This window comes from Leopardus geoffroyi, chromosome E1 (genome assembly GCF_018350155.1).
Source record: "Leopardus geoffroyi isolate Oge1 chromosome E1, O.geoffroyi_Oge1_pat1.0, whole genome shotgun sequence".
Taxonomy (NCBI): Eukaryota; Metazoa; Chordata; class Mammalia; order Carnivora; family Felidae; genus Leopardus; species Leopardus geoffroyi.
Genome location: NC_059330.1, coordinates 60633705 through 60661264, shown reverse-complemented (window position 1 = coordinate 60661264; position 27560 = coordinate 60633705). Strand labels below are relative to the sequence as shown.

Sequence of the window (27560 nt, the reverse complement as noted above, 5' to 3'; positions counted from 1 at the left end):
TTTCAGGGCTGCTCTTTCCTCACGTAAAGTGGCTCGGGTGACGCCCAACACCGCGCTCCTGGGGAGGGCACGCCCTGTCCTCCCTTCCTCTGGGTCTATCCCAGCTCCTCCAGAGACCCGAGGGCCCCACTCGTGTCCTGGGCCCTCGGGAGAAGGTCGGCGAGGCTGAGAGCAGGCCCAGGTCCCGCCGCTGGGGAGAGGGTGTGGATTTGGGTGCTGGGGCCTCAGTGCCTCGGGCCGTCTCCCCGCCCCGACCTCTCTTCCTGCCGAACTAGCCTGGCACACTCCAGAGGCTTCCGGGCTGCCTGAGGAACAGTGGCCACTGGAGGGCACAGATGCCCGCCAGCCCTGGAGAGGCACACCAGGAAACGAGGCCAGGACAGAGCGTGCTGGTCTGTTCCAGGGACTCCGGGCTGCTTCCCGCTCCGGCTCCGGCGTGTGTGGCCAGGACAGGGGCACAGTGCAGCTTTTCATGGGTGTAGGGAGCAGCCGTGCCTAAGTAGGCCACCTGCCTCCCTAGGGGCCTTGGACACCAGTTCCTCCTGGGCCTCTGTCTGGCTCAGAGGCAGCCCGCACACACGTTCTCTTCCTCTCTCTCGTTCTCTACTCCCCGCCTCGTTCCGAACACCCCTCTGAGTGGACTGCATGCGTGTATCGGGGCCATGTGGTGACCCAGCACAGGGACCCCACAGCACAGGGTCCAGATAGTAAGGAAGAGAGCGGAGGGAGACCTCTGCCGGCTCCTCCACTCCAGGTGACCCCGGTGCCCATGGTCTGTGCACCCGGCCTGTCACCCTGGTGCATACGCAGCCCTCGTGAGTCCCGGGGGCCGAGTGTGGGTGCCAGCTGGCTCCTCATTGTCCTTGCTGGAAAGGTACAGGCTCGGTGGGGGTCGCAAGAGGCCAGAAGCAGGCCTGGTCTCCACAGTCTGTGGTCTTCGTTCACCCCACTCATGGAAGAGGTGGCCTCCAGCATGTGGGGTCCCCATTTCATTGTCAAGACTCGCTGGCCCTTCCTCTGTCTCATCCTGCAAGGATGTTCCCCAGGGGTGCGGGCTCTGGGGCGGCCAGCCTGCCCCTCTCCCACCTGGAGGGCTGGGCTTACAAGCTCTCTGCCTATGGCTTTGTTCACAGGTCCCTGCAGACCAAGGACCCATGGGGACCAAAGACCAGAAGCCACAGCCCCCGCAGGTGTCGTCTGTGCCCCGACTCCAGAGGAAACTGAAGGAGGCGGCCCGAGAAATCGTCCGCCTCCGCCTGGAGAAGGAGCAGCTCCTGGAGACAGGAAACAGGCTCCGAGCGGAGCTGGGCCGCGGCCCAGGTGAGCGTGGGGTTGGCGGGTGGGGGGCCTCACAGACCTGCTCTCTCCTGGCCTGCCGCCCGGAAGGGGGGAAGCTTTGCCGCCCTGCGGCGAGAACAGGCCGGGGGAGGGCCTGGCCTGGCTTCTCAGGCGGGAGAACAGAAGCCTCCCTTGTGGAGTGAAGCTGGGGTCAGGGGTCACGGGCACAGAGCAGAGCTTCACGCTGCCACGGGGTTTCCACGAACCGGTTCCTGTGGCAGCACTTGTGAGAAAAATACTGCAAAGCGGGCGGCCTTTCTGGGCCACCGTGTTCCTGGGCCGGCTGTGCTGGGCTTCTCCGAGTGACGGCCGCTGTGTCTGCACTGCAACCCGGGCCCAGCTGCCTACAGGTGTCTGAGAAGGTGCTGGGTTCCGAGACCGACAGGCAGTGCTGAAACCGGGCTGGAAAGAGACGTGCCCTTGTCCCAGCCTGCGGCACGGGCCCCGGCAGCCACTGTGAGTTCTGTGAGCTCACAGAACCCCGGGGCTTCACTTGCAGCCGGCGAGACTCAGCCTGATACCGCTTTGGCGAGAATTTATTAGATGTGGGTTCACTGCAGGACTTCATTTATAGTAGTGGCATTTCACAAGCCACAGCGTACAGGATAAGGTCTCTGAAGAAACCAGTAAGGAAATCATACGCTCCGAGCCAATGATAGACTAACGGCACGTCGTTCCAGGCGAGGGAGGACGGCTGGCATGGCCCGGATTTAGCTGCCAGCCTATAAAGCGCCACCATAGAGTGGTACCTGGTGGTCCATAGCACTCTGCTCTCTCCTGGACCTGTGGCTGTCCTCGTTCTCTGAGGCCTTCATGTGAGCAGTGGTGCGATATTCAGTCCACACTGCCCTCTCCCCATCGTCTGTGCACATATTACCTACGCTCGTCTTTGCAGCAACCCTAAGCACAGAGAAAGGCTTCCCCAAACAAGGTTAGAAAGTAAACTACCCCATAGGCGGGGGAAGGCAAAGATCAACCGCTGTGACGGTACATTTAAACGTCTCTAAGGAAAAGACGCAGCGAACACAGACAAAGGGAGATGTTTTCGACGTGTCTGACGGGCGGAAAGGATCGACACCTAAAACGGGTGTCTACAGATCACACGCAAGGGCCCAGATGGCCAGTCCCAGGAGAAGTGCACGTAGCTGATGAGGGTGCGGGTGACACGTGGCCTCAGGAGTCTGAGGAAGCCACTGAAGTCAGCATCGAGTCTGAACCTCAGATTGAGCAGCGTCACTTGGCAGTGAGGAGCATGGGGCACGTGCGTGTCGGCGGGGGTCTTTGTCGTTGAAGCCTTTTGGACAACTTGACTGCGTCTGTCTCTTTCTACGATTCTGCCCTTTGAATCGGCAATCCTTCTCTTAAAAATCTAATTAAAAGATACTTCACGGGGGAAAAGGATGTTATGTGCAGGATATTCTCAGCAGCGCTTTGGCTGTGGTGAGAAAGTAATTGGGAACAGGGCAGACCCCGGAGTCCAGAGCTTGGGGCGCTGCTGGGCTCCCTGCAGGTCACCCCCACAGGGTGCTGCCTCCACCCGCAACTCGAACCAGGTGGGGCGGAGAGCTGGCTTCTCCGCCGTTCGACTCCGGTCCTTTGCGGGTGATGCTTTGGCAAATACAATAAAAAGGTGGCGGTGCCAGGTCACCCCCGAAGCTCCTAATGCTTATTCTTATCGTGGGCCCGGTGTCGTCTGTGCACCACCGGGCCGACTGACCCCTCTTGGGCAGATGCCGCCTGGACAAGCCGTTTGCGGACAGAAGCCACCGCCGGAGAGCGTGTCTGTGTCAGCAGGCGGGCACACGGGAGACGGTGTGTGCGCGTGCGTGTGACTGTGCACGCACACAGACGGAGGGCTGCAAAGAAGCATGTCCGTTTCTCCGCGGTTTGGGGAGGAAGCTACCGAATGAGATTTTGGGACTTTTCTCTGAATACTTCTGTATTGTTTGCAATCTGCAGCTATACCGAACGTCTCAGTTTGCTTCCTTCTGGGAAAGGCCATCTTCCCCCGAACCATGCGGGTGGTGGGGTTTCTGCTCTCCCACAGGCATGCTTGGACCTCATGGCAAAGGCTTTAGGCGAGACTGGTCTGTCTGCATTTATTTTACAGAGATGATTTATCTGGTGCGTAAATACAGGTGGCGTGTAAACCAACTGTGACGAAAATATCTTACCATCGTTTAACAGCATGAATAACGTAAGACAGTCCAGCCGAGGTGGCATCATCTGTCTCCCGTGGTTTCCAGGCGCTTTTCCGGGCACCTCTGCAGACCACCACACCCCCACCCCCCCACCCCCCACCCCCCGGCCCCGCCTGCACCCACCCCGGGGCGTGTCCTCCCTCAGCTGCCTGCGGCAAGCACCCCGGCAAGCACCCCATCCCCGCAGCCCGGGGCTCCTCGAGGGGTCATCTGCAAGAATCTTCACATCCAGTGCTGTTGTAAAGACTTTGCTTTGGGGGCAGTTGCAGGATCGCAGCAAAACTGCCGGGAAGGTCCAGAGCTTGTCCGCGTGCCCGCCCCTCGCGCACAGCCTGCCCACGTACCCGCCACGGTGCTGTCGGAAGCCTCCTGCAGGGACGTTTCGCCTGCTCGTCCCTCCCCCACCCCGGCAGCCCTGGATCCTTGTCCTGTCCCCACAGCTCTGCCTTTTCCCAGGGTGCCTGGCACTTGGAGTCACACAGCCTGGAGCCTTTCATACCTGGCCTTTTCCCCTGAGTTTTTGTGTGTTCTGATTATAAAAAGGCTGTTTGCTCATTGCAAAGATGTCAGTGTGTGCAGGGAGGTGTTAATTCCTACAGGAAAGCACAGATTACTGACCTGAGCAAACCCGCGGCCCGGAGGCGGTGCCGGGTGCCTGTCCGTCCATCACGGTGTGAGTGTGCAAGCCCCCACACGGCCCCACCCTGGAGCGCGTGCCACACGAGCTCTGGACCGGCCCTCTCAGGACGCGTGGGGCCCGGACAGCCGAGCCCACCTCCAGCCAAAGCGGGTCTTGTGCGTTCCCAGCAGTGAATTTTCGAAAGCGCTTGTCCGACCGCAGCCTCGCAAGACGCCGTGCTCGTTCGGAGCTGTTTGGGCCTGTCCGCTCAGGGAAAACGCGTCATCGTTTAACTCGGATTTCCAGCGCGTGCGTGTGTGCTGCCAGTGCGTGATGCCTCATCATGTCGTTTTCCTGCTGAACTTGTTGTTCATCCAGAAGTGATTTGCTAAAAAAAAAAAAAAAAAAAAAAGGACAGGGGCGCCTGGGGGGGCTCCGTTGGTTAAGCATCTGGACTTCAGCTCAGGTCGTGATTTCACAGTCCGTTGAGTTCGAGCCCCACGTCGGGCTCTGTGCCGGCAGCTCGGAGCCTGGAGCCTGCTGTGGAGTCTGTGTCTCCTTCGCTCTTTGCCCCTCTCCCACTTGCACATGTGCTCTCTTTCTCCCTCTCTCAAAAATAAACATTTGGGGGGTGCCTGGGTGGCGCGGTCGGTTAAGCGTCCAGACTTCGGTTCGGGTCGTGATCTCACGGTTCGTGGGTTCGAGTCCGCGTTGGGCTCTGTGCTGACAGCTCAGAGCCTGGAGCCTGCTTGGGATTCTCAAAAAATAAATAAAAACATTTGAAAAAAGTTTAAAAAAGGACAAATGAGGCTTTCGTTGGCCTGCTGACCCCACACTGTTTAGCAGGTACACGTGAGTAAATAGTTCCTCACCTTTCTTTTTCATAATTACGTGCACGTTTAAAAGCCTGTTGTAAGCAGAAGGTGATCTGTTGTTTTGCATCCGCCTGCCAGGGGCTCCTTGACGCCTGCGGCCACACCTTCCTGGAGCCTCTCCCTGGCGGCCCACATTTTGTTTTGAACCAGGGTCTAGAATGATGGCTTGGCTGGAGAAAGAATTCCATGTCGGCATTTTCTTATAACCTTTTCAAAGCGGGTGTTTCTCTGTCTTTGAAGAAGTTGGCCCTTGGCCGGTGAAGCCCCTTCCTTGGGGGGTTGGGGGGGGGGTCCCTGTTCCCTCTGGCCGCTCTTCTCCTGTGACGCCAGCCTGGGTCTGAGCGGGAGTGGGCTGGTGTTACTTTAACCTGCTCAGGAATGGGATTGTTTTTTTTTATCTTAAGACTTGTGGTTTGTTGGTTTTTCCCATTCTTTGAAATTTTTAGCCATTGTTTCTTTAAATGTTCTTCCCTTCTTTCTAATCTCTTCTGGAGATCTCATTAGACCTGCTGGGAATCTCTCTCCTCTCCCCCCCCCCCCGCCCCCCTCCTTCCCTCCTGCTTTCTCCCTCAGTCTCTCGCCCATGTTGTCTCTCTCCCCTCCATCTCTCTCCCTCTCTTCCCCCTCCCTCTCTCCCTTCATCTCTCTCTCTCTGTCCCTCTCCCTCCCTCTTTCTCTCTCCCTTCCCCCTCTTCCTCTATCGCTCCCTCTTCCCCTCCCCCTCCCTCCCTCCCGCCCGCCAGTGGATGGATTCCTGTGTCTTTTTTTTTTTTAATTTTTTTTAATGTTTATTTATTTTTGAGAGAGACAGAGACAGAATGCAAGTGGGTTAGGGACAGAGAGAGAGGGAGACACAAGGCCCCACCCAGGCGCCCCGGATTCCTGTGTCTTTGCAAGTTTACATTTCACGTTTATTCATTCCTTTCTTTGGGTTTGTTTGATTATTCTTTTCCTGATTTCTTTAACATTTACTTTATTCTTGTTTAGTGATTGCATTTTTTAAGGTGTGAATCTTCCATCCGAGTGTCGCTTTTGCCACGTTGCAAAGGTTTTGAGGGATAGCGTTACCACTTTGATTAATGTCCAGATACTCTGCCATTATGGACTCAGGTTTTCTGTTTCACTCAAGTTGTTTAGGAGAGTTTCAGGATTTTTTAGTCATTTTCAAACGTGTTGAATTTTACTTTTGAACCTGTTCCTTTAGCGGCCTTATCATACCAACTTATTAATGTTCTTTCTAGATATATGTGTAGTTGCCAAGAACCACGATTTTTGTGTTAAAATCTTGCCCGATTCTCCTTCCCTTCCTCACCGTGTGCGCCGTCCATTTTCCCGCTGCGTCACTCGGCGTGAAATATCCAGACAGTCACAGGTCCTGCCGGTCAGGTTGTGCAGTGTCCTTTCTGATGTTCAGCGCCGTCGGGGGCAGAAAAATGACGTTTTTAATCAGGTGTTTGGAAGGGTCGTTTCCGGAAGGAGGCAAAATAGGGCTCTTGGACACCTGTGAAAAAAGATACAGATTTGGGGCTTTCTTGTCATTCAGCAGTGACAGCCAGCTCCGAGGAAAGGGCCAGTCACAAGTTGCAGAATAAGGACCCTGAATTGCAAGTGGAGCTGGATCTGGTTCTTCTTCTTCTTTTAATGTTTGTTTATTTTTGAGAGAGGGAGAGAGACCGCGAGAGCAGGGGGCGGGGGTGCAGAGAGAGAGGGAGACACAGAATCCGAAGCAGGCTCCAGGCTCCGAGCTGTCAGCACAGAGCCCGACGCGGGGCTCGAACCCACGGACTGTGAGATCATGACCTGAGCCGAAGTCGGACGCCCGACCGACCGAGCCCCCCCAGGCACCCCCGGACCTGGTTTTTCTAAGGGGAGGGGCTGTCAGGGAAACTGTGGGTTGACCTCGTAAAGTGCAAGCGCGCCTCAACTTGCAGGTCTGTGGGGCAGGAGGCGGGCCGTGGGGGCCGAGGCCTTGCTGCACTCAGAGCGGTTTCCACCCCAGAGCATATGTTTTCTTACCGTTTTTCTGCTTTGGATAAAACATAAGCTCAAACGAGGATGATTCGTGATCATAAGCAAGGCTGGTTGGTCACTTGGCTGGATTATGTCCATAGGTGTAGCAAGAATGTTAATACACCGAGCCGGCTTTCCTGAGTTCACTTTGCTAGAAGTTTCCATCAGGAGTCCAGATTGGACTTTTTACAAGCTTCTCGTTTGTTGTCCTGATGAGGCCAGGAAGCCAGTAACGCACTGGTTTCATCTGCTACATGATTTTGAGCAAATTCCTTTTATCCCAAGGTTTCAGAACTACCCTGAGGCTCCATGGCCTGCTGGAGGTGACCTTCCCAGCTCTTCGCCAGCTGTGTGCCTCGGCTCCTTAAGTCAACCAGAGTAACTTCTGGTGACCGGTCCTGACAACTAAGTGAGCATCATGCTCAAATCTGGCCCGCACCGCCCGTGTTTCCAGTCAGGTCCCGGTAAAACGGAGCACCGATTCTCAGGGCACTGGTGCAAGTAAAGAACTGTGTTGCGGGAGGGTGTTAAGAAGCAAAATTCAAGCGGGTGAATTTGTAGATCTAATTGCCTTTGTTGAGCGATTCAGGACTCAGGCAGCATCCCATGCAGCAAGCTGAGGAAGCTCAGAGGGGCTGCACAGAGTGGAAGGTTCTTACAGGAAGGACAGTGGGGGCAAGAGGCACATTAGCAAAAGAAAAGGATTGTTTGCAGCAAGATCACCTTCCCTACCTGTGAGGGCCGGGGTCCTTTGGGGTTGGAGAGGACCCAGTGGCAGACTCCACTGACTACAGGGCTCCTGACAACCGGTTAAAGCTGCATTTCTGGGGGAGGTTGCAGCTAGGTCAGGCATAAAGCCCTGGTTTGGGCCTGTGATTTGCTTTTGAACAAAAAAAAAGAAGACTGGGGCGCCCGGGGGCTCAGTAGGTTGAGCGTCCGACTCTTGGTTTCAGCTCAGGTCATGATCTCATGGTTCGTGAGTTTGAGCCCCGCTTTGGGCTCTGTGCTGACAGCAGGAGCCTGCTTGGGACTCACTTTCTCTCTCTCTCTCTCTCTCTCTCTCTCTCTGCTCCTCCCCTGCTCTCTCTCTCTCTCAAAACAAATAAACTTAAAAAAAGAAAAAAGTAAGAAGACTCAACAAGAGTATCTGAGTTCTGAAGGACTTAGGGAGAGAAGAAGATGCCACTTAGAGGTGTTTCACATCAGGTGACAAAAGCGGAGACCCCTGAAGCCTTACAGACTGCGGCTGGCTAAGAGGAGGGAGAACGGGCCCCGTCTAGAGCTAGGACGTCGACCGTGAAAGCGACGTATCCAGAGAAGAGCTGCCATCGCCCCTGCCCATCCCTTCCGTCCTCAGTGACCAATTCTTGATCCATTGGATTTTGGTTCCAGGTCAGAAGAGTCCACGTTCTTCTCGACTAGAGCTCTGGAAATCCTGCCTCGCGCAACTGGGAGCATCTCAGAGTGGGCCAGGCACCGCCAGCAGAAGCCTGTGCCCAAAGTACAGCGGGCCCCTCGGCCCCAGGGGGTGCCCGAAACGGCAGACACTACCGAACACTACGCATTCCACGTTTTTTCCTAGACGTACGCGCCCACGATAATGTTTATAAGTTAAGCGCGGTAAGAGACTAGGATAATAGCTACTAAGAAAATAGAGCAATTATAGCCATATATTGTAAATAAAGTCCTGTGACTGTGGTCTCAACACAGCCTTACCGAGCTGTCTCCCCTTTCCTGTGATGCCGTGAGACAGAAATGCCTGCGTGAGGAGACGGACGAGGTGGACGCTGTGGGTGTGTGACAGACAGTAGGTCAGGAGGGGGACCGTGGGTCTCCAGACGCGCTGGCAGCGAATGACTGGGGGCGCCTGTGGCTGAGACCGCGGCCGAGACCCATGCAGCCTTTCCACAGGCTCGTGGAAGGTCCTCCCGGCGACAGGCACGCTGGCCTCGCTCTAGAGATTTCCCTCTTGCCTCGTTTTTCTCCTCTTCTCTCCTTATCGAAGTGCAACTTTTCGCACAGTGACCGCACCGCCTTACTTTTCCAGTGGCAGTTTGCATGGGTTCCGACTTCTCCACATCCTGGGCACCACTGACTTCCCGTCTTGTCCGTTCTGTCCGTCCTGATGAGTGAGAAGCCGCAGCTCACTGTGGTTTAGAGTCTGCGTTTCCCTGACGACTAATGATGCGGACCATCTCTGCAGGGGCTCGTCGGCCATTCGTGGGTCTTCGGATTCCATAGCTTTTAAGCTCCGGGTTTAAAATCTAAAGAAAACAAGTTCACTTCCGAATTCTGTCCTTCCCATGCGCTTTTATCTCCTGGAGGAAGCTGACGGAGTACTCTGGGACCCATTGCTGGAGCTCCACGGTGACAGGGCTGGTTCCTTGAGTACCTAGATGCTAATAACATGCAATATATCCATCTTCAGACGGATGGATAATAAGCTTTTTCAAAATTTCTGTTTCAGTTTCTAATACAGGAAATATCAGTGTTTACAGCTCACACACACCCCAAAACCTCGGAGTCCTCACTAAGCTTGTGTTTAGCCACGATGATTCGTTATTCTGACAAACCTTATTTCAACAGTAGTTGTATCTTGTAGTATTGTCAGCTTAAAGATGCATTTCCGGGGCGCCTGGGTGGCTCGGTCGGTTGAGTGTCCGACTTCAGCTCGGGTCATGATCTCGCGGTCCGTGAGTTCGAGCCCCGCGTCGGGCTCTGTGCTGACAGCTCAGAGCCTGGAGCCTGTTTCAGATTCTGTGTCTCCCTCTCTCTGTGACCCTTCCCCGTTCATGCTCTGTCTCTCTCTGTCTCAAAAATAAATAAAAACGTTAAAAAAAAAAAAAAAAAGATGCATTTCCTAGATTTTTAGGTAACTTAACCCAAGTTGAGTTAACGAATGGGTATTCTTTGGCGACCCGGATCATTTCTGAGTAAGACGGGATGCTTGCAAGATGACAGGCGGAATCTTTGAGTTTATTCATTTAACCTCCTGCTGCTTACTCTTCTGTGCTGCAGAGAGAGTGCACTTTGGGACGGTTAGTGAAGGTGTTGATTTCTGCTTTGAGAAGCCGTGTCGGGCCGCACGCAGCCGCGGGACGTCTTGTGTGCGCCTCACCCCCCGCCGCGTGCTGCCGGAGAGAAGTGACTGGGGTACAGGAGGCACGCGGTGTTCTTCTCGGGGTTTGTGTTTGGCATGGGGGAGACCCAGAAATGAGGTGCACGCAGAAAGCAAACCCCTCTGGCGCGTGGCTGGCTCAGTCAGTGGAGCATGTGACTCTTGATCTCCGGGTGTGAGTTTAAGCCCCATGTTGGGCATAGAGCTTACTTTAAAAGGGGCGCCTGGGTGGCGCAGTCGGCTAAGCGTCCGACTTCAGCCGGGTCACGATCTCGCGGTCCGTGAGTTCGAGCCCCGCGTCGGGCTCTGGGCTGATGGCTCGGAGCCTGGATCCTGTTTCCGATTCTGTGTCTCCCTCTCTCTCTGCCCCTCCCCCGTTCATGCTCTGTCTCTGTCCCAAGAATGAATAAATGTTGAAAAAAAAAAAAATTTAAAATAAAAAGGTGAAAAAGAAGGAGAAGGAGAAATAATAAGAAAGCGAATCCTTTTCCTCTCCTTGTTCTTGTTCTAGGGAAACCAGCTAATCAACCCCGGCCCACTCCTGAGGCCTGGAACCAGAGTGAAGCACCTCTGGGGCAGGTGAAGCCCCGCTCTGCAGCTCAGGTAATACTTACTCTTGTATCTGAGAACAGCATTTTCAGCCACTTTTTACCAGTTGCTTAAGTATCGCATTTCATTACCAAAACGTCAAAATCCAGTAGACATGATTGAAAAGGTCTCCATTTTTCAGCAGCTGAACATAGTTACCTGTGACGTCTCAGTGTGTTTCCTTCTGTTTTTTAAAATTACAAAAATAGGGGCACCTGGGCGACTCAGTCGGTTTAAGCATCCGAGTCTTGATCTTGGCTCAGGTCGTGATCTCACAGTTTGTGAGTTCGAGCCCCACGTTGGGCTCTGCGCTGACATCGGAGAGCCTGCTTGTGTGCGTGCTCGCTCGCTCTCTCTCCCTCAAAAATAAGTTTAAAAAATAAAATTAAAAAAATAATAAAATAAAAATAAATACAAAATAAACATAAAATTACAAATTACATCATATGTATATTTTACTCTAGCTTTCCCCACCTGGGTATTATTTTTCAAATCTTCACCAATATGATGGGTTAAAAAAATTGCATCTTTGGGGCACCTGGGTGACTCAGTCGGTTAAGCGGCCGACTTCGGCTCAGGTCATGATCTCGCGGTCTGTAGTTCGAGCCCCGCGTCGGGCTCCGTGCTGACGGCTCAGAGCCTGGAGCCTGTTTTGGATTCTGTGTCTCCCTCTCTCTCTGCCCCTCCCCCGTTCATGCTCTGTCTCTCTCTGTCTCAAAAATAAATAAACGTTAAAAAAAATTTAAAAATTGCATCTTTTAGAAGTTTTTTTATATCCTTACTGGTATTAAAGTTTGTAATCTGTTTATCGGCCATTTGTATGTCTTCTTTTGTGGGTTATTTATACACGTATTTTGTTAATTTTTCTACTTGTATGTGTTTGTCAGTTTTTGTTTTGAGAGAGAGAGAGAGAGAGAGAGAGAGAATCCCAAGCAGGCTCCCAGCTCAGAGCCCGACTCAGGGCTCGATCTCACAACCATGAGATCACGACCTGAGCTAAAATCAAGAGTTGGATGCTCAACCGATTGAGCCACCCAGGCATCCTTGTGCTTGTTAGTTCTTAAGAGGTTTTCATACACGACGGAACTGCTGCTTGTCTATTATAAACCTTTGTCATATGCCATATGTCATATGTTTTCTTTTTTTTGTTTTTTAATCCACAGAGAACTTTCTTTAATGAGCTCCACCAGTGTACTTCAATGGTTTATTTCACTGGTTTTTGGCTTAGAGTGTTTTTCTCTAGTTTGAGTTTAGCTAAATATCCACACATTTCTTCTGGCTGTTCTGCCTCACAAATTATCATGACACCCGTACGTAATTACCCTCCTTTCTCTCACTGACTTCAAATTGATATTTTTATCATGTGCTAAACATCTCGACTCTTAGGTATTTTTTAAATTAATGTTTTATTTTGAAATGATTTCAAATTTACACAAAGTTGTAAAAATAACACATATACCCTTCACCTGGATTCACCAGTTGTTAACTCGTTACTACATTTGGTTTGTCATTCTTTCTGTTCCTTCCCTCTGCCTCCCCCACGTTTTAGATGGATGGATGGATGGATAGATAGATGATAGATGGATAGATGGATGGATAGATAATGGATAGATGATAGATAGATGTTAGATGGATAGATAGATGATGGATGGATGGATAGATGATAGGTGGGTGGATGGATGGATAGATAGATAGATAGATAATGGATAGATGGTAGATGGATAGATGATGGATGGATGGATGGATGGATGGATAGGTGATGGATAGGTACGTGATATCGATGTTAGATGGATAGATAGATAATAGATAGATAGATGATAGACAGATGTTAGATGGATGGATGGATAAAGAGATGTAGATGGAGGAAAAGTAGAGAGAGACACACAGAGTCAGACAGCTTTGCTCCTGGACCAGCTAAGAATAAGCCCCTTCATGTCTGAAAACAAAGATACCTTCTGACATCATGAAAATTAGGAAACATAACATTAATACGATCCATGGGGTGCCTGGGTGGCTCAGTTGGTTGAGCGTCCAACTCTTGATTTTTGGCTCAAGTTATGGTCCCAGCCAGGGTCATGGGATCAAGCTCCATGTTGGGCTCCATGCTGAGCATGAAAGCTGCTTAAGATTCTCTCTCTCTCCCTCTGCCTCCCTTTGCCCCTCTCCTGCTGATGCACACACTTCCACGCTCTTCTTTCTCTCTCTCTAAAATAACAAAAATAAAACACAATCCTAGAATTTCATACATGTTCTATACTCAGATTTTGCCAATCCCAAGTCCAGGACCCGTGTTGCCTCCAGCACTTGCGTACCTGTGCGTGAGTGTGTGTGGTTGTGTGTGGTGCGCATGGAGATGTATTTATGCATGTGCGTGGTGTGCACACGGTCACGTGCAGGTGCTCGTGTGGACATCTCCTCCACCCCAGAGGGGGCCTTCTGACCTTGTTTGTCCTTCACAACGCTGACATTTTGGAAGAGCCAGGACAGTATTTTGCAGACCGTGGAGTGACACCTGTGCGTGGTGAGATTCAGGTCCGCGTTTATTTTCCACGTGGCCCCAGCGAAGGGTCTCTTCCCCTTTAATACCATGGCTTTGTAATAGTCCTTGTTCCTGTCCCTTTACAAAGTTTTCTTAGCTGTTCTCCCCGTTTGGTCTTTACTCAGTGGATATTGTCATTTATGTATTTTCATTATAAATATTTTAGACTTCTAAGAAGATACCAAGACTAATGTAACTACACCATCCAACTTAATAAACAAAATGTTATAAAGTGAAAACCCCCTTGAGTGTCCTACCAGACATGCCCCCCCCTTCAGACTTTCTCTCAGCAGATATTTGAAATTCTGTATAAATCACGTCTGGTCGTGTATGTGTCTTTCTGCACGGCGCTTTCATCCAACATTATGTTTCTGAGATAATATCAAGGCCGATGCAAACTTTTCTGTAAAGGGCTGGAGACCAACTATGTAGGGCCCCACCTTTAAGGACCCTACATTCTCTGTGGCAGTTTAGCTCCGCGATGAGCCTGAAGGTGTCTCAGGTGGTGTGTGAACAGGTGGGCATGGGTGGTGCTCTGGTAAAACTTTACGGATCCTGAAATGTTTAATTTCATGTAATTTTCATGTCATGAAACATCCTTCTTTTGATTTTTTTCAACTATTTAAAACTGTAGGGGCGCCTGGGTGGCCCAGTCGGTTGAGCATCCAACTTCAGCTCAGGTCATGATCTCGCGGCTCTTGAGTTCGAGCCCCGCGTCGGGCTCTGTGCTGACAGCTCGGAGCCCGGAGCCTGCTTCGGATTCTGTGTCTCCCTCTCTCTCTTCCCCTGCCCTACTTGCACTCTGTCTCTCCGTCTCAAAAATAAATACACATTAAAAGAAATCTTTTTTTAATTTTAAAATGTGAAAACTCGGTACCCGGCTGGCTTAGTAGAGTGTATGACTCTTGACCTCAGGATTGATCTCAGGATCGTGAGTTCGAGCCTCACATTGTGTGTAGAGATTACTTAAAAATAATAACATCATGGGGCACCTGGGTGGCCCAGTTGGTTAAGCATCTGACTCTTAATTTTGGCTCAGGTCATGGTCTCCCAGTTTCATGAGTTCAAGCCCTGCGTTGGGCTCTGCGCTGTCAGTGTGGAGCCTGCTTGGGATTCTTTCTCTCTCTCTCCCTGTCTCTCTGCCCCTCGCCCACTCTCACTGTCTCTGTTGCTCTCAAATAAATAGGTAAAAATAAACTTTAAAAATAAAATAGGGGCGCCTGACTGGCTCAGTCGGTTAAGCATCCAACCTCGGCTCAGGTCATGATCTCGCGTTTTGTGAGTTCAAGCCCCACATCGGCTTCTGTGCTGACAGCTCCGAGCCTGGAGCCTGCTTCGGATTCTGCGTCTCCCTCTCTCTCTGCCCCTCCCCCACTTGTGCTCTATCAAAAATAAATAAATGTAAAAAAAAAATAAAATAAAAAATAATAAAATCTTTAAAAAAATGAATAAAAATGTAAAAACTGTTCTTAGCTCACGGGCTGGACCAAAAAAAGGTGGTGGGCGGGGTCTGACCTGCGAGGCATGGCTTTCCAGGTGTAGACACTGGTTTGTGTATATTCTTCCTATCGTATGAATATATCAACGTTTATTTATCCATTCTTCTGTCGGTGGGCATTTAGGCTATTTTTTGCTATAAACATTGTTATGAATGTCCTCTTGTGTTACGAATGTCCTCTGCCTCCCCCATTATCCGCATCCCCCACCAGGTGGCGTGTCCGTCACGACTGACGAACCTTCAGTGACACGCAGCTATCGCCAGGGTCCAGAGTCACCGTGCACTCTCGTGCTGGACATCGGAAGGGTTTGCACAAACGGATGCTGACGCGTGTCCACGTTACGGTCTCACACCGAGTAGTCTCCCTGTCCTAGGAATCCTCTGTGTCTGTGCATCCCTCCCCCTTTGCCCAACTCTGTCCTTGGTACCCAATGAGCTTTTTACGGACCCCACACTTCTGCCTTTTCTGGGATGTCACAGAGTTGGAATCACACGCTACGTGGCCTTTCTCGGACTGGCTTCCTTCTCTTGGTCACGTGCGTTTACGTTTCCTCCACGTCTTTTCAGGGTTCAGAAGCTCGTTTCTGTTCGGCGCTGGGCAATACTCTGATGACTGTACCGCTTCTCTGGAATATTTCTAAACACACATTTTCTAGCCGTTGCAGGCCATTGGGAACCTGGTTGATTTTTCTCAGATGATTTGGTATCTGGCAGTTCTGCAGAAGTGATTGGTGCTGGTGCGTGTGACCAGAGTTTTCCCTCGGTTCTCTATGGGGACAGAGCCCCTGCTGGGGTCAGGCTCCCTCCTTCTCAGTCCTGTCTCATGCTGCTGTCCTGGCCAGGACTCCCATGCCGTGGAAACAAGAGCAGGCTAGCTGGCATCCACACCTTTGGCCCGACTTGAACAGTGCTTTTTGCGTTTTTCTTTAAAGATTTTATTTTTTTAAGCAATCTCTACGTCTAAAATGGGGATCGAACTCATAACCCCGAGATCAAGAGTCACACGCTCCACCAACCGAGCCAGTCGGGAGCTCCGAATGCTTTTTGCATTTTATCTTCAAGTAGAAAGTTTGCTGTAGGTTTGGGTATTATGTTGAATCCTACAAAATTGCCATTTTTGTAGGTTAAAAGCGGTCAAATATCAGCGAGTGTATGTGGCCCAGCCTCTTCCAGACCGTTCGTCGGTTTAAAGCAGCGCTCTCTCCTCCTGATCTACTGGGTTTTTACGCAGAGTAGATGCTGAATTCTGCGCGGGTGCTTCTGGCTCCACCCCAGGGGTCCCGAGCGGGTTCCTGGCCGGCTGGATGCTGCTGCCCTTCCAGGGAGCTTATGCCCATCCAGCGTGCCGGCCGCGTGCCGGCCGGGGCCTGGCACCTTAGCCCCCCCCCGGCGCGGGCCGCCTGCCGCTGCCCTCAGAGTGTTCACAGCGTGGTTCTCCGCACGACCAGAACCTTCCGCCTCTCATCAGTCGTTGAAAAGTATCACGCGTGCATCCTGGAGCCGTGTCTGTGCGTGTGTGCGTGTGTGTAGTTTTTTATTCGCTAATATTCCGCTTCTCTGAAGGGGGTGGGAGTCTCATAAACTCTTGACCCTAGACCATATGCTGATGTCCCGCGAACGGTCTCCAGTGTGAGTCAGATAAAATCCGAGAGCGCCAGGTGGGTGATGGGCGGCCTGTTCGGCCGTGGGGTGACACGAGCTCCGAGTCGGCCCTGGCGAGGTGGCAGAGGCGGCGGCGTTGGGCTCCACGCTGAGCTGGGGGTGGGTGCGGGGCCAGTCGGCGGGGGGTCCTGGCTGGGAGGAGGGGGCGGCCGGCCAGGAGATGCGTCAGATCTGGGTTTGCTGTGGGACGGACGTGGAATGTGAGAGAAGGGAAGGAATCCGGGTTTGAGGCCCGGCAGCTGGCTGGGGGGAGGCGAGCGGCGGTCTGGGACCAGCGATCCCCGAGCTGCCCCCCAGCCTCGTCCGTGGGCACACACACCTCATGGGGTGTTGGGGGCCTTCTGCTGGAGCTAAACACAAGCCCTCAGCAAAGGGCAGGGTCTGAGCCATGGGACGGCGGGGACGCGCCAGGCCGCCTGGAATGGCTCTGGCTCTGTGGGAGAGATGTGCGCGGCGGTGTGCCTGGCGAGGAGACGTGGCCTGAGACAACTGGGCAGGGCTGGCCACAGAGAGGGGCTGAAGACCATGGCACTTTCCACCAGAGGATCCCTCCCCTGGAGGACCCCCGCCCCTAGGGGACCCGTTCTCCTGGAGGAGGACCCCCCTCCTAGAAGACACCCCATCCCCTGGAGGACGCTTTTTCCACTTGTAGGAAATGCTGTTAAAACTTTGAAGTGCCTCAGCTAGTTGTTCATCACTTTTCAAATCATCTGCGTTAATTACTTAAAACTTCTGCATACGTGTTATTGAGGAAAATGTCCTAAGTCATAGAATAAATGTGCCCGTTAGCCGTTACAGTAAGACATGCATATTGTTATCTGTACCTTCGCTTCTTTCTAGTACATTAAGTACTTTATTACACTGGGGGCGCCTGGGTGGCTCCGTTGGTTAAGTGCCTGATCCTTGATTTTGGCTCAGATTATGATCTCAAGGTTTGTGAGTTCAAGGCCCCAAGTCAGGCTCCGTGCTGACAGCATGGAGCCCTCATGGGGATATTCCCTCTCTCTCTCTCTCTCTCTCTCTCAAAACAAATAAATAAACTTGAAAAGTACTGTATCACACTTTATTAATCTCTTTCAAACTACAAAACTACCATGTCTTTGATAATCCAGTGAAATGACTCCTTTCTTAAAACGTGAGAAAAGATGAGACTCTGGGGCCCACTTTTTTAACCAGTAGATAAATAAGCAAAGGGTATGGTCAGAAAGCACAGAGGAAGACGCACAGTGAGTCCCTCGACAAACGCGAAAAGCCATTTAATTATCAGTGCTGCCCCAGGGGCTGTCAATTAAATCCAAAAGATGTGTGTGCGTTTCTCAGTTGAAAACTCAAATATTGATTGAACTAGAGCGGAGGAGAGCTGGGTGGTGGGTGCGAGTGCTCCCTGGGGCGGGAGGAGGCTGGTGGATCTGGCTGGTTCCCAGGGGCCCCACTGGCCTGCTGTCCGGGCTCTGCCCTGGTGCCCCTGCTTTTAATTCTTACATTTTCTTCCATGTTTCATTCTGTGCCTCTTTAGAAACTCCCTCATGCTCCCTTCTGACTGCCGTCCTGCAGGCGTCCCCACAGAGAGGGGTGCAAAGAGCCATCAGAGCGATGCACCGATGATGTGCCGGGGACGTGTGCCCTGGGAGGGTCTGTGTGACATTAGGTTCTCGGTCTCCTGAAGGATGTGAGGGGCACTCAGATGGCCACTGAAGGCCTGCTGTGGTCATCCTGGCTCGTGGACACGACCACGCCCCTCCCTTGTGGCCAGTCCCCAATGTGGGCGAGTCCCTGATACCGGAGACTTGGGGACAGCGTTTCTTCCTGCTTTTGAGGGAGACCGGGGTGACACGCCCCCTCGATGACACATGGCACTGAGTCCTTTTCTCTGCATTTCCACGGCAGGGCTCTAAGAGCGCCGAGACAGAACGTTCCTCTGGACACCCCGGGGAGGCCCGGCCCCGCCTGGCCCAGAGCGTCCGCAGAAGGTCCAGTCCGCCAGGCTGCACAGCAGGAGCTGAGGCTGGGTCGGGGCAGGTACAGCAGGGCCGCGTCTCAGTGCAGGGACCCACTGTGGGGACCCTGTGTGCCTTCTGTCCCGGTGGGTGGCTGTTGCCCTGAGTGACTGCGGTGTCAGGAGCAGACACCTCTCCTCGCGGGGGCGGGGGCGGGGGGGGGGGGTCTCCGTCACGCCCTTGCCCAGCGAGACGCCCGCCCCGGGGCCCCCACGGGCCCCCACAGCGGGCCTTCGCGGCCGGAGAGCATGGGCTTTGGGGCATCTGTCCTTCTTTCCGGGTCCCACCTCCCGTAGAGACCGGACTGCCTTTGCCCTGCACATCGCGAGGCCTTCTGGAGCCCAGGGGAACCCCAGCTGGAGTGCCCGGGGAGCGCGGGCCTGACCGAGGGCCGTGCCCACCGTCCCACCACTCACCCAGCAGGACTCTGAGGGCTGTTTCTGTCTTTGTTTACTGTCATAGAGGCAACACGGGATCTCCAGGGCGACTTACAGATCAGCTCGGCAGAAGGAGAGCCGGTCCCCAAAGCCACACCTGGCTCAAGAATCCCATGAGGAAAAGAGCCACCACACCCGAAGCTCCTCATCACCAGCCAGTGGTCCCCTCCAGGACACGTGGAAGTTACTGGACCTGGGATCCAGCCCCTCCGGCCTCACGTCCCAGGACGACTCTGTGCCAGGTAGGCTGGGGCCGGGACACAGGGGCGCACGAGTGCCTGGCTCCGGGGTCCCAGACACGCCAGGCTCGGCCACTCGTCACCAACACGCTCCAGAGGCAGAGAGACGAGTGGGTGTGACACGAGAAGGGTGGTTACTGCAGCGGGGCCGATGTCAGGAGGACCGTGGGCGAGCAACTCGAAGACGGTCTGCAAAGTGGGGAAAACGGTCCCGGGGTTATGTAGGGAGAATGCGGGCCGGCGGTCGGTGGGCCCGCGTGGGTGGGCGGTGAGGGTCAGGCAGATCACTGTCGGGGGCTGTCTCCCGGGGGCCCGGTGTCCTGCAGGGCGGTTCTTGTTGCCGAGGGGTAGTTTCTGTTCCCGCCACGGATGCTTTGCCTGAGGTAAGAGAGAAGCTGGAAGGGAAGAAGTTGCTGGGTCAGAAAGTAGGGAGTCAGAGTGGAGGGCGTCGACGTCCTGTCTTAGGCGAGACGCGCTGCCCCTCCGCCGCTGTCCGGGAGGGCTGGGTCCGCGGTGGCTGACGTGCAGACAGCCACCGCGCTCTCCCCGCCCATTCCGCCTGTGCGGGCTCCTGCTGCGTCACCACGGTGCCAGTCCTCCTACTCGGGTGCTGCCCGGTGCTGCGGGGTCCCCTCCACGGGGGCTGGTGCGGTCCTTCTGTCTGGGAGAGCCGGCCGCTCTCCGGCCTCCCGAGCACGCCCGTGTGTCCTTGGCCCTGCCCCGCCAGGTCCTCGCGGGCGTCCAGGAGATGCATTTGCTCTGTCGGGAGAGCAGCCTGACCCCGAGAAGTGGCCGGAAGCCTGAGGGAATCCCTTCGGAGTCCGCCCACAGGGTTAGGGGTCTCAGCCCCACGTGGGCCGCACCTCGTTGTGTAGATGTGCCCTGACCGATGGGACTGTTGTCCCTGCGGTGGATATTTTAGGTCATTTCCAATCTTTTGCCGTACAGGTCACGTTACAGTGATGGCCTGGGACACATGCCTCCCGCTAAAAGCCTGTATGTGAGTCCCCAGAGTGGGGGTTGCCAGGTCGAAGAGCAGGTGTATTTCTAGTTCGGGAAGGTCTGGTCCGGTGGGGTCCGTGGGACCACCCCCGCTCACACGGACACCAGCACGGTGTGCGAGGCTGCGCACACGGCACTGCGGACGTCATCCGCGTCTCCCGTCCGAGGTGGTGCGGCGTTTCCCCGAGTGGCTCTGGGCGGGAGTCCCCTCCTCTCCCCTGGCTCCCGCTCTGCCCCTTCCTGCCTGCCGGGGCTCCATCTGTAGGAGCTGGTCCTTCCTGGTGGAAATTACCCCTTTCCCGAGACACAGTTTACAAGTACTTTCCCGCCTTCCGGCAGTTTCTCACTTGACTTTCGGCTTATGGTGGTTTGTGTGTGTGTGTGTGTAGTTAGTGTTCTTGTTTTTAACCCTTTCTGGTTCCTGTGCCTTTTTTTGGCCTTTTCCACCCCACAATTGGAGATTATTCTTCCCTGATTTCTTCCAATACTTATGGCTTCATTTTTTTAACGTGTAAATCCGTGAATCATTTGGAATTTATCACTGTATACGTTACAAAATAGGAACCAAACTGAGTTTTCGTCCCGATGGCCCAGCGGCACTCACTAGTGGCCCGTGTTGCCCTCCTGTTGGAAGTCCCGCTCTCACTGGTGCTGACTTCCCCAGGGCGTCTGTGTCTGGCCCATCCCACACGGCCCTCGGCCGGCCTGGGCTCTCCTCGCTGTACCGTTCTGTGCATTTTCCCGGCTATTCCCGCGCGGTCTTAGCCTCATGCTCCTCCCCAGACTCTGCCCCTGGGTTTCCCAGGTGGGCCTCAGCCCTGCTTGCTTCGTATTTCACTGACTCACCGGCTTCCTTTGATTCCCCGCCTTCCCGCACCCATCTGTTGGGGCGGCGCCTTCTGCAGAAAGGACAGCGCCATCCCCGTCCCCTGTGCCCCGCGGACCCGTGTGCGAGTCTGCCACAGGGGCTCCGTACACGCTCTTCCCTGTGAGCCCTCGTTGCTGGCACTTCCCTCCGATGGCTTTTTGTGTATTTTCTGCTTGGCGTGCTTGAAGAATTTTTTATCTTCTCACGCCTTTCATTGAATAGGTCACATTTTCCATCTCCAGCCTGTTTTTAAGTGACACTCAAGTTTTATTCTTCTGGTGGTTACTCCCAGCTTATTTTCATTTCACCCATCAGTTTCTTAAACTTGTGGACATCTGCATTTTTCTGTTACCATCCATGAGGATACTAGCTGTTGGGGAGGGGTGTCTTTTAGACAAAATAAATTTGATTCAATTCCTTCAAACTTATCCGTGGCTACCTTAGTAGCCTCTAAGATACATTGTTCTTCTTCCAGGATAGCTTTAAAAGAGAATTTTTATATGGGAAACTCTTTGAGGCTGTCCTTGTGGGGAGGACTTTTATTTCTGCCTCACATCTGACTCGCTCTAGTTAAGCATAAAACTCTAGCCCCATTTCTCACAACAGAGCCGGCTAAGTGCCAGACTGGCTTCCTTTGCACATGTCCACAGAAAATACCACTGTCGGGGCCTCCTGATCTCGGGGTGGGGAGTTCGACCCCCATGCTGGGCGTGGAGCCTACTTGGAAGGAAGGAAGGAAGGAAGGAAGGAAGGAAGGAAGGAAGGGAGGGAGGGAGGGAGGAAACGGAAAAGAAAAGAAGAAAGAAAGAAAGCAGGGCTTGCCTTTTTGAAAAATGCCATAGTCACACTTGAAGGGGTCCATACATGGCAAGAAAGTGAAGAATTTTTTTTTTTAAGTTTATGTATTTTGAGAGGGACAGAGACAGCACAAGTGGGGAAGTGGCAGAGAGAGAGAGAGAGAGAGAGAGAGAGAGAGAGAGAATCCCAGGCAGGCTCCACACTGTCAGCACAGAGCCTGATGCAGAGCTCAAAGCCACAAGCTGAGATCATGACTGAGCTAAAATCAAGAGTTGGATGCTTAACCACCTGAGCCAGGTGCCTCAAGAAGGTGAAGAATTATTATTTTAATGTTTTTATTTATTTTTGACAGAGAGAGACAGAGTGCAAGCAGGGGAGGGGCAGAGAGAGAGGGAGACAGAGTCCAAAGAAGGCTCCAGGCTCTGAGCTGTCAGCACAGAGCCCGACGCGGGGCTCGAACTCATGAACCGCGAGATCGTGACCTGAGCCGAAGTCGGATGCCCAACTGACTGAGCCACCCAGGCACCCCTAACTTTTACTTTTTTAAGTAATCTCTACACCCAACACGGGACTCGAAATCATGACCCTGAGAGTGAGAGTTGCACGCTCCTCTGAGCCAGCCAGGCGCCCCAATGTTTGTTTTATTCTTCACGTTGTTTTATTTTTACACTTTAAACTGTACATGTACATGTGTTTGATGAAACTTTTTGGGTATCTTTTGTAATAGAAAGTCTTAAAGAGAGAGACAGTGCTCTCCCCGGGGCGTGTGGCAGGGAGGCCAGGTGAGGTCAGGACGCAAGGTGAAGGTTAGTGTGGGGTTACGGGTGGTCCCCGCGGACGGGCCACACAGCCGTGCCAGTCTTCCAGGCGGGAGGAGCTGGAGGGAAGAATGGGGCAGACGACTTCTTCCAGAAGCCGTGCTCTTGAAAAGCAGCAGTTCCGAGAGGCCACGCCCGTCCACGTGCGGGTGGAAGAGACGGTCTGGTGGTGGCTTCCTGTCAGAGTCCCTTCCTTTCCTGCTTTTAAGTGGTACAGAGCCATGGCTCAGGGATGAGGAGGGCGGCGAGTCGGGAAGCAGGCAGAAGCAGGGGCCGAGCAGGGCCAGTTGGTGAGCAGGGCGGCCAGCCGGCTGCTGCAGGTGACAGCGGGGACCGTTCTGGGTGGGGAGGAGCACAGCGGCAGTGCCGGTGCCCGGTGAAGCCCCTCGGCAGCCCTGAGCTGCTGTGCACAGGTCACAGACAGCCTCCTGAAGGTGACTTAAAGCAGCCCCAGAAACGTATACGTGCTCACTGGACCCAGGAGGAGACAGCCAAGGTGGTGAGCATTTGGTCACATTCCTGACACGCAGTGAGCACGGCACGGCAGTGGCACTGACTCGCTGACCAAAACCTAGGAGTCCGTCAAGTTGTGCATCGAGCCCGGAGGCAGATGAGCCAGGGGCTGGCTGGTCTGGGGCTCTGTCTCCTCCTGATGGTCCAGAAGAGCTGCAGCAGCTCCGAGCATCACGTCAGAAGGCCTGCTTCTCTCCCCACACTTCTTTCTTTTCATTGGGAAGGGATGTGTTTTCCCCAGAGCTCCAGACAGACCGTCTTCCACCAGGGGACTGTCTCAGAGCCTGAGAGCAGCAGGCAGGGCCTCGGCAAGGAAACCAGGAAGGCTGTGGGGCGGGCCTTCAGCACGGTCTGTGCAGGGGAGGGTGGTCACACACCGGCTGGGGCTGGGCCTGTCGCCCCTGCCCTTTATGAGCAGCGCTTTGGGATTGAAAAGTAGGAGAGATATGTTTGGCTCACCCTGGGAAGCATTGAGGCGGGAGGAAAGGTTGGAATGAACGCATTGTGGTCGTTCCAACTGTCTAGAGAGTTTCTTTGTGCTCCCCTCATGTGTTGACTGTTCGAGTATGCATAATGGAGTTATCTGTGTGATATTCTACTTCCTGTAAGCATGCTTCTTTTTTGTTGTTATTTTTAAGTGTTTATTGATTTTGAGAGAGAGAGAGTATGCACGAGCCAGGGAGGGGCAGAGAGAGAGTCCCAAGAAGGCTCCGTGCTGTCAGAGTAAGAGCCTGACTCAGGGCTCAGACTCGAAAACTGTCAGATCATGACCTGAGCCGAAATCAAGAGTTGGACACTCAACCAACCAAGTCACCCAAGTGCCCCCTATTTATCATCATTTTTTAAAGATTTTATTTTTTTATTTATTTTTTATTTTTTTTTTTAATGTTTTATTTATTTTTGAGACAGAGAGAGACAGAGCATGAACAGGGGAGGGTCCAAGAGAGAGGGAGACACAGAATCCGAAGCAGGCTCCAGGCTCTGAGCTGTCAGCACAGCTCGTGATGCGGGGCTCGAACTCACGGACCGTGAGATCATGACCTGAGCCGAAGTCGGACGCTCAACCGACTGAGCCACCCAGGCGCCCCTAAAGATTTTATTTTTAAGTAATCTCTACGCCCAACATGGGACTTGAACCCACCACCCTGAGATCGAGAGTCACAGGCCCCACCCACCGAGCCAGCTAGGCGCCCTTCAGAATACTTTTTAAAACCTTACTGGTTTCTTCAGTGATACTCTCAGGAAGCCAGTAACTCTGCTTCGGATGTAAACCTGTGATCATAAGCATTATGATAAAGTACAACGTGGGCGATCCGTCCAGACAGGCAATCTAGAGGCTCCATTATAGAGCCTGGGATGAAGCGTCTTCTCCTTTTGTAAGTTTTCCGTGCATCGTGAGGAACAAACTGTGAGTCCTAGCAGTCGTGAAAAGTTAAAAACAATAATGAAATAGTGTAACAGTGTGTGACATCTGCACTTAATAACATGAAGCATTGCTTTCATTACACGGTATTTCTCAAGCGCTTGGCTCTTGCGCTGAAAAGACGTACTCCTTTTGGTTTTGAGGTGGGACCAGAGCCCCTCCTGGCCTCCCTACTGCCCCAGGAGGCCTGGCCAGGCCCTGCTGCAACCCTATCCGAGGGCAGGGCCTGAGCCCAAGCCTGACCCCCTGGGTCTGCACAGGTGCCTGGGGTCCGGACCCACAACTGCACCCAGGACTTCGGGGTCACCATGCCCCGCCTTCTCCACTCTGCCCGAGGGATCCGGCCCCTTCTCCTGACCCCCCACCCCCACCCCTGCTCCTCACTGACCCTGACCCTGACCCTAGTCTTCTGTCCTCTCTCCTTGCTGCAGAGCCTGGGGCTGCGACCCCTCCCCGGAGCCCCATGCAGCCCAGGCCCCTCCTGCCCACACCTCTGGACACCTCCCCCCCACCTTCCTCTCAGAGCACCTGCCTGTGGCCCATCACCTTCCAGCTGGCTTCCTCCCCTCCCTCAGCACTAGCGCACCGCCCCTCCCCCCCCCCCCCCCCCCCCCCCACTCCATCCTGGGACAGCCTGGTGCTGGGGCAGGGCTAGCACAGCAGGTGCACAACAGGTGCTCAGTCGAGCTGAGCAGGGAGGTGACTGGAGAGAATGGAGCCCAGGGAGGCCCTGAGTCTGCAGCCCAGCGGTCTGTGCTCTCAGGAAAACCATGTGATGAGAGACCCTACCAGGCACTGTGGGAAAAGTACATCTTTACAAGTCAACTCTTCTGGACGGGAGTATTACATACTACAAAGCTGTTTTCTCTACACTGAGGAGTCAGTGTAATTCTAACTGAAATATGGACACTTTCTCTTGAAGCAAAATGAGTGGTTTTCAAGGCCAATAAAATGCACGGGGAACAGGCCACACACAGCAGGAACCTTCTAGCTGTGGGCATGTGTTATGTAAGGAGAGGCCGACACAGGATGGCCCAGCACACGACTGCCCACCAGCAGTGCCGGCCACACGCTAAAATGCCTCCCACGCAGAGTTCAGTGGCTTAAAATCAAACCTAAAAATGCACAGAATTGGAACTGAGTATCTAGTGGTTTAAAAATCACACATTTCTGGCGCTCCTGGGAGGCGCGGCCGGTTAAGCTCGTTGGTGAGATCAGGACCCGCATCAGGTTCTGCACTGACAGTACGGGGATCGTCTGCCTCTCGGTCTGCCTCCTTCCTGATGGCATGCGCTCCCTTTCTCTCTCTCAAAACAAATAAGTGAGCTTTAAAAAAAAATAAATAAAAATCACAGGTCTCTAAAGTGATTACTTTTTAACTTCAAAAACAACCCAACTGGAAAGACTGGGTTGACGGATGACCAAGGTCAGTCACACGGCAATGGTTCGTCCACATTAGTCAGGACAGGAGCACTCAGCCAAGGCAGCTGTCGGGCCCACCGGCAAAGGGGCACCTGCCTCGGAAAGCCGGGCCCCACCCGGAAGGCGACGCCGGGTGCTGGGACACCTGGGAGGGCCACGTATGACGCAGCCGCTCCAGGGGTGGTCAGAGCACTCCGCCTCCCAGGTGGCCCAGCCACGCCGTGGCGCTCAGGGTGTGGGACGCCCACTGGAGCAAAGGGGGCTCCTGACCTCAGCGGGTCAGGAGTGACGCCTCCGCGTGGCTGGGAAATGAAATGGTGCCTAGGGTTGTTGGGGAGAAGTCAGGCCCCGCGCCCCCTGCCCCCTCTGACCACAGCGGTCGGGTCCCCTGCCCCTCTCCACACCTGCCCTGCGCTCTGTGACTATAGAAGCAGACGGCGAGCACGCGTGTGCGCCCGCGGTGTTCAGGGACGTGTGCCAGTAGGCAGCGTGCTCCTTCGACCCCGTCCTGGGTAGTTCGGTGACGTGGGGCGCGAGGACGTTCTTTAACCGCCTTGTATGCCTGGACTTCGGGTGGCCTGTGGTCTTAGCTCCTAAGGCGGTGCCGCAGCGAAGCTCGTGGCGTGGAGGGAGGGCCGTGGGAGGGTGTCGTCAGCACAGCATCTGGAATCACTGGGTCAAAGGTGTGAGTGGTTGGAGTTCTGCAAGCTATTTCCAAATCGCCCCCAAAAAATTGGCCCGATTTCGTTCGTGCTCGTGGCTGCAGGGTGTAAGAGTGTCTTTCCTCACTCTGGTGCGGCTGTGTTTTTATCCGGCATTTTCTTTCTTGCCAATCTGGCAGATGAAAAATGTATTTCATTATTGGTTTTAATTTGCAGTTTTTAAATTGTGGGTGAAGCTGGCCGCCTTCTGTGTGCTTTGCATGTTGTTAGGATTCGTACCCATTGTAAGGTGACTGAAAGCTAGCAGCAAGGGCGTGTTCGCTGTGATTTGTGACGGTCAGAACACACAGGGACAGAGAAGTGTGCTCTAGAAGGGACTGGGCCCCAGCTCGGGGTCGGTGGGGGGGGGGGGTCGGTGGGCCCGAGATCTGTTTTTTACAAATGAATGCAGTCACCCCCACAGTAGTAAACCCATCTGCAGAGCTACTGGAATCCCCTTTTCAAGTGAGGAAACCCGCCCGGGGCACGGAGCTCCTACCCAAGGCCGGTGTCCCCCAGCCAGAGGCCCCCAGCCCCCCTTGCACTCCTGGAGTTCCCGAGGGGACAGGCCCGACTGGAACAGGGGCGGACCTCTGGGGGAAAGGCCAAGGCTGTCCCAGAGGTCAGATTGATAATGGCAGGCAGCTCCTGAGGATTGTAGCTGGGGTGTGTTGGGGGGGGGGGGGTGGGGTCACACTCCCCCAGAAAGGGAGGCGGGGTCTGTCCTCAAGACCTCAAGACCTCACCCACTGAACACCCACCGTGCTCTCCGTGTTCTGCCCCTTGTGTACTGGTGGAGGGAGCTCCCCAGATGTCTCCCCTGGAGCCTGAGAAGGTCCCACAGCACATCCAGCGTGCGTGGGGGGACCCTCATCCCCCCACCGAGGATGACGG

General features: G+C 53.9%; 1 protein-coding gene across 6 annotated transcripts in view; it reads left to right on the top strand.

The window, feature by feature from the left end:
• CCDC57 (coiled-coil domain containing 57) overlaps positions 1-27560 on the top strand; it is a 104312-nt gene that overhangs the window by 55859 nt on the left and 20893 nt on the right. For 5 of the 6 annotated variants that reach the window (XM_045489951.1, XM_045489950.1, XM_045489952.1 and 2 more), the window contains 4 exons: positions 1134-1320; positions 10673-10764; positions 18336-18467; positions 18908-19124. In XM_045489951.1, the coding sequence (XP_045345907.1) occupies positions 1134-1320; positions 10673-10764; positions 18336-18467; positions 18908-19124 (628 nt within the window). Of the gene's footprint in view, positions 1-1133; positions 1321-8161; positions 9894-10672; positions 10765-18335; positions 18468-18907; positions 19125-27560 lie in introns of those variants that run through there. The other variant, XM_045489954.1, reaches the window with a different exon arrangement.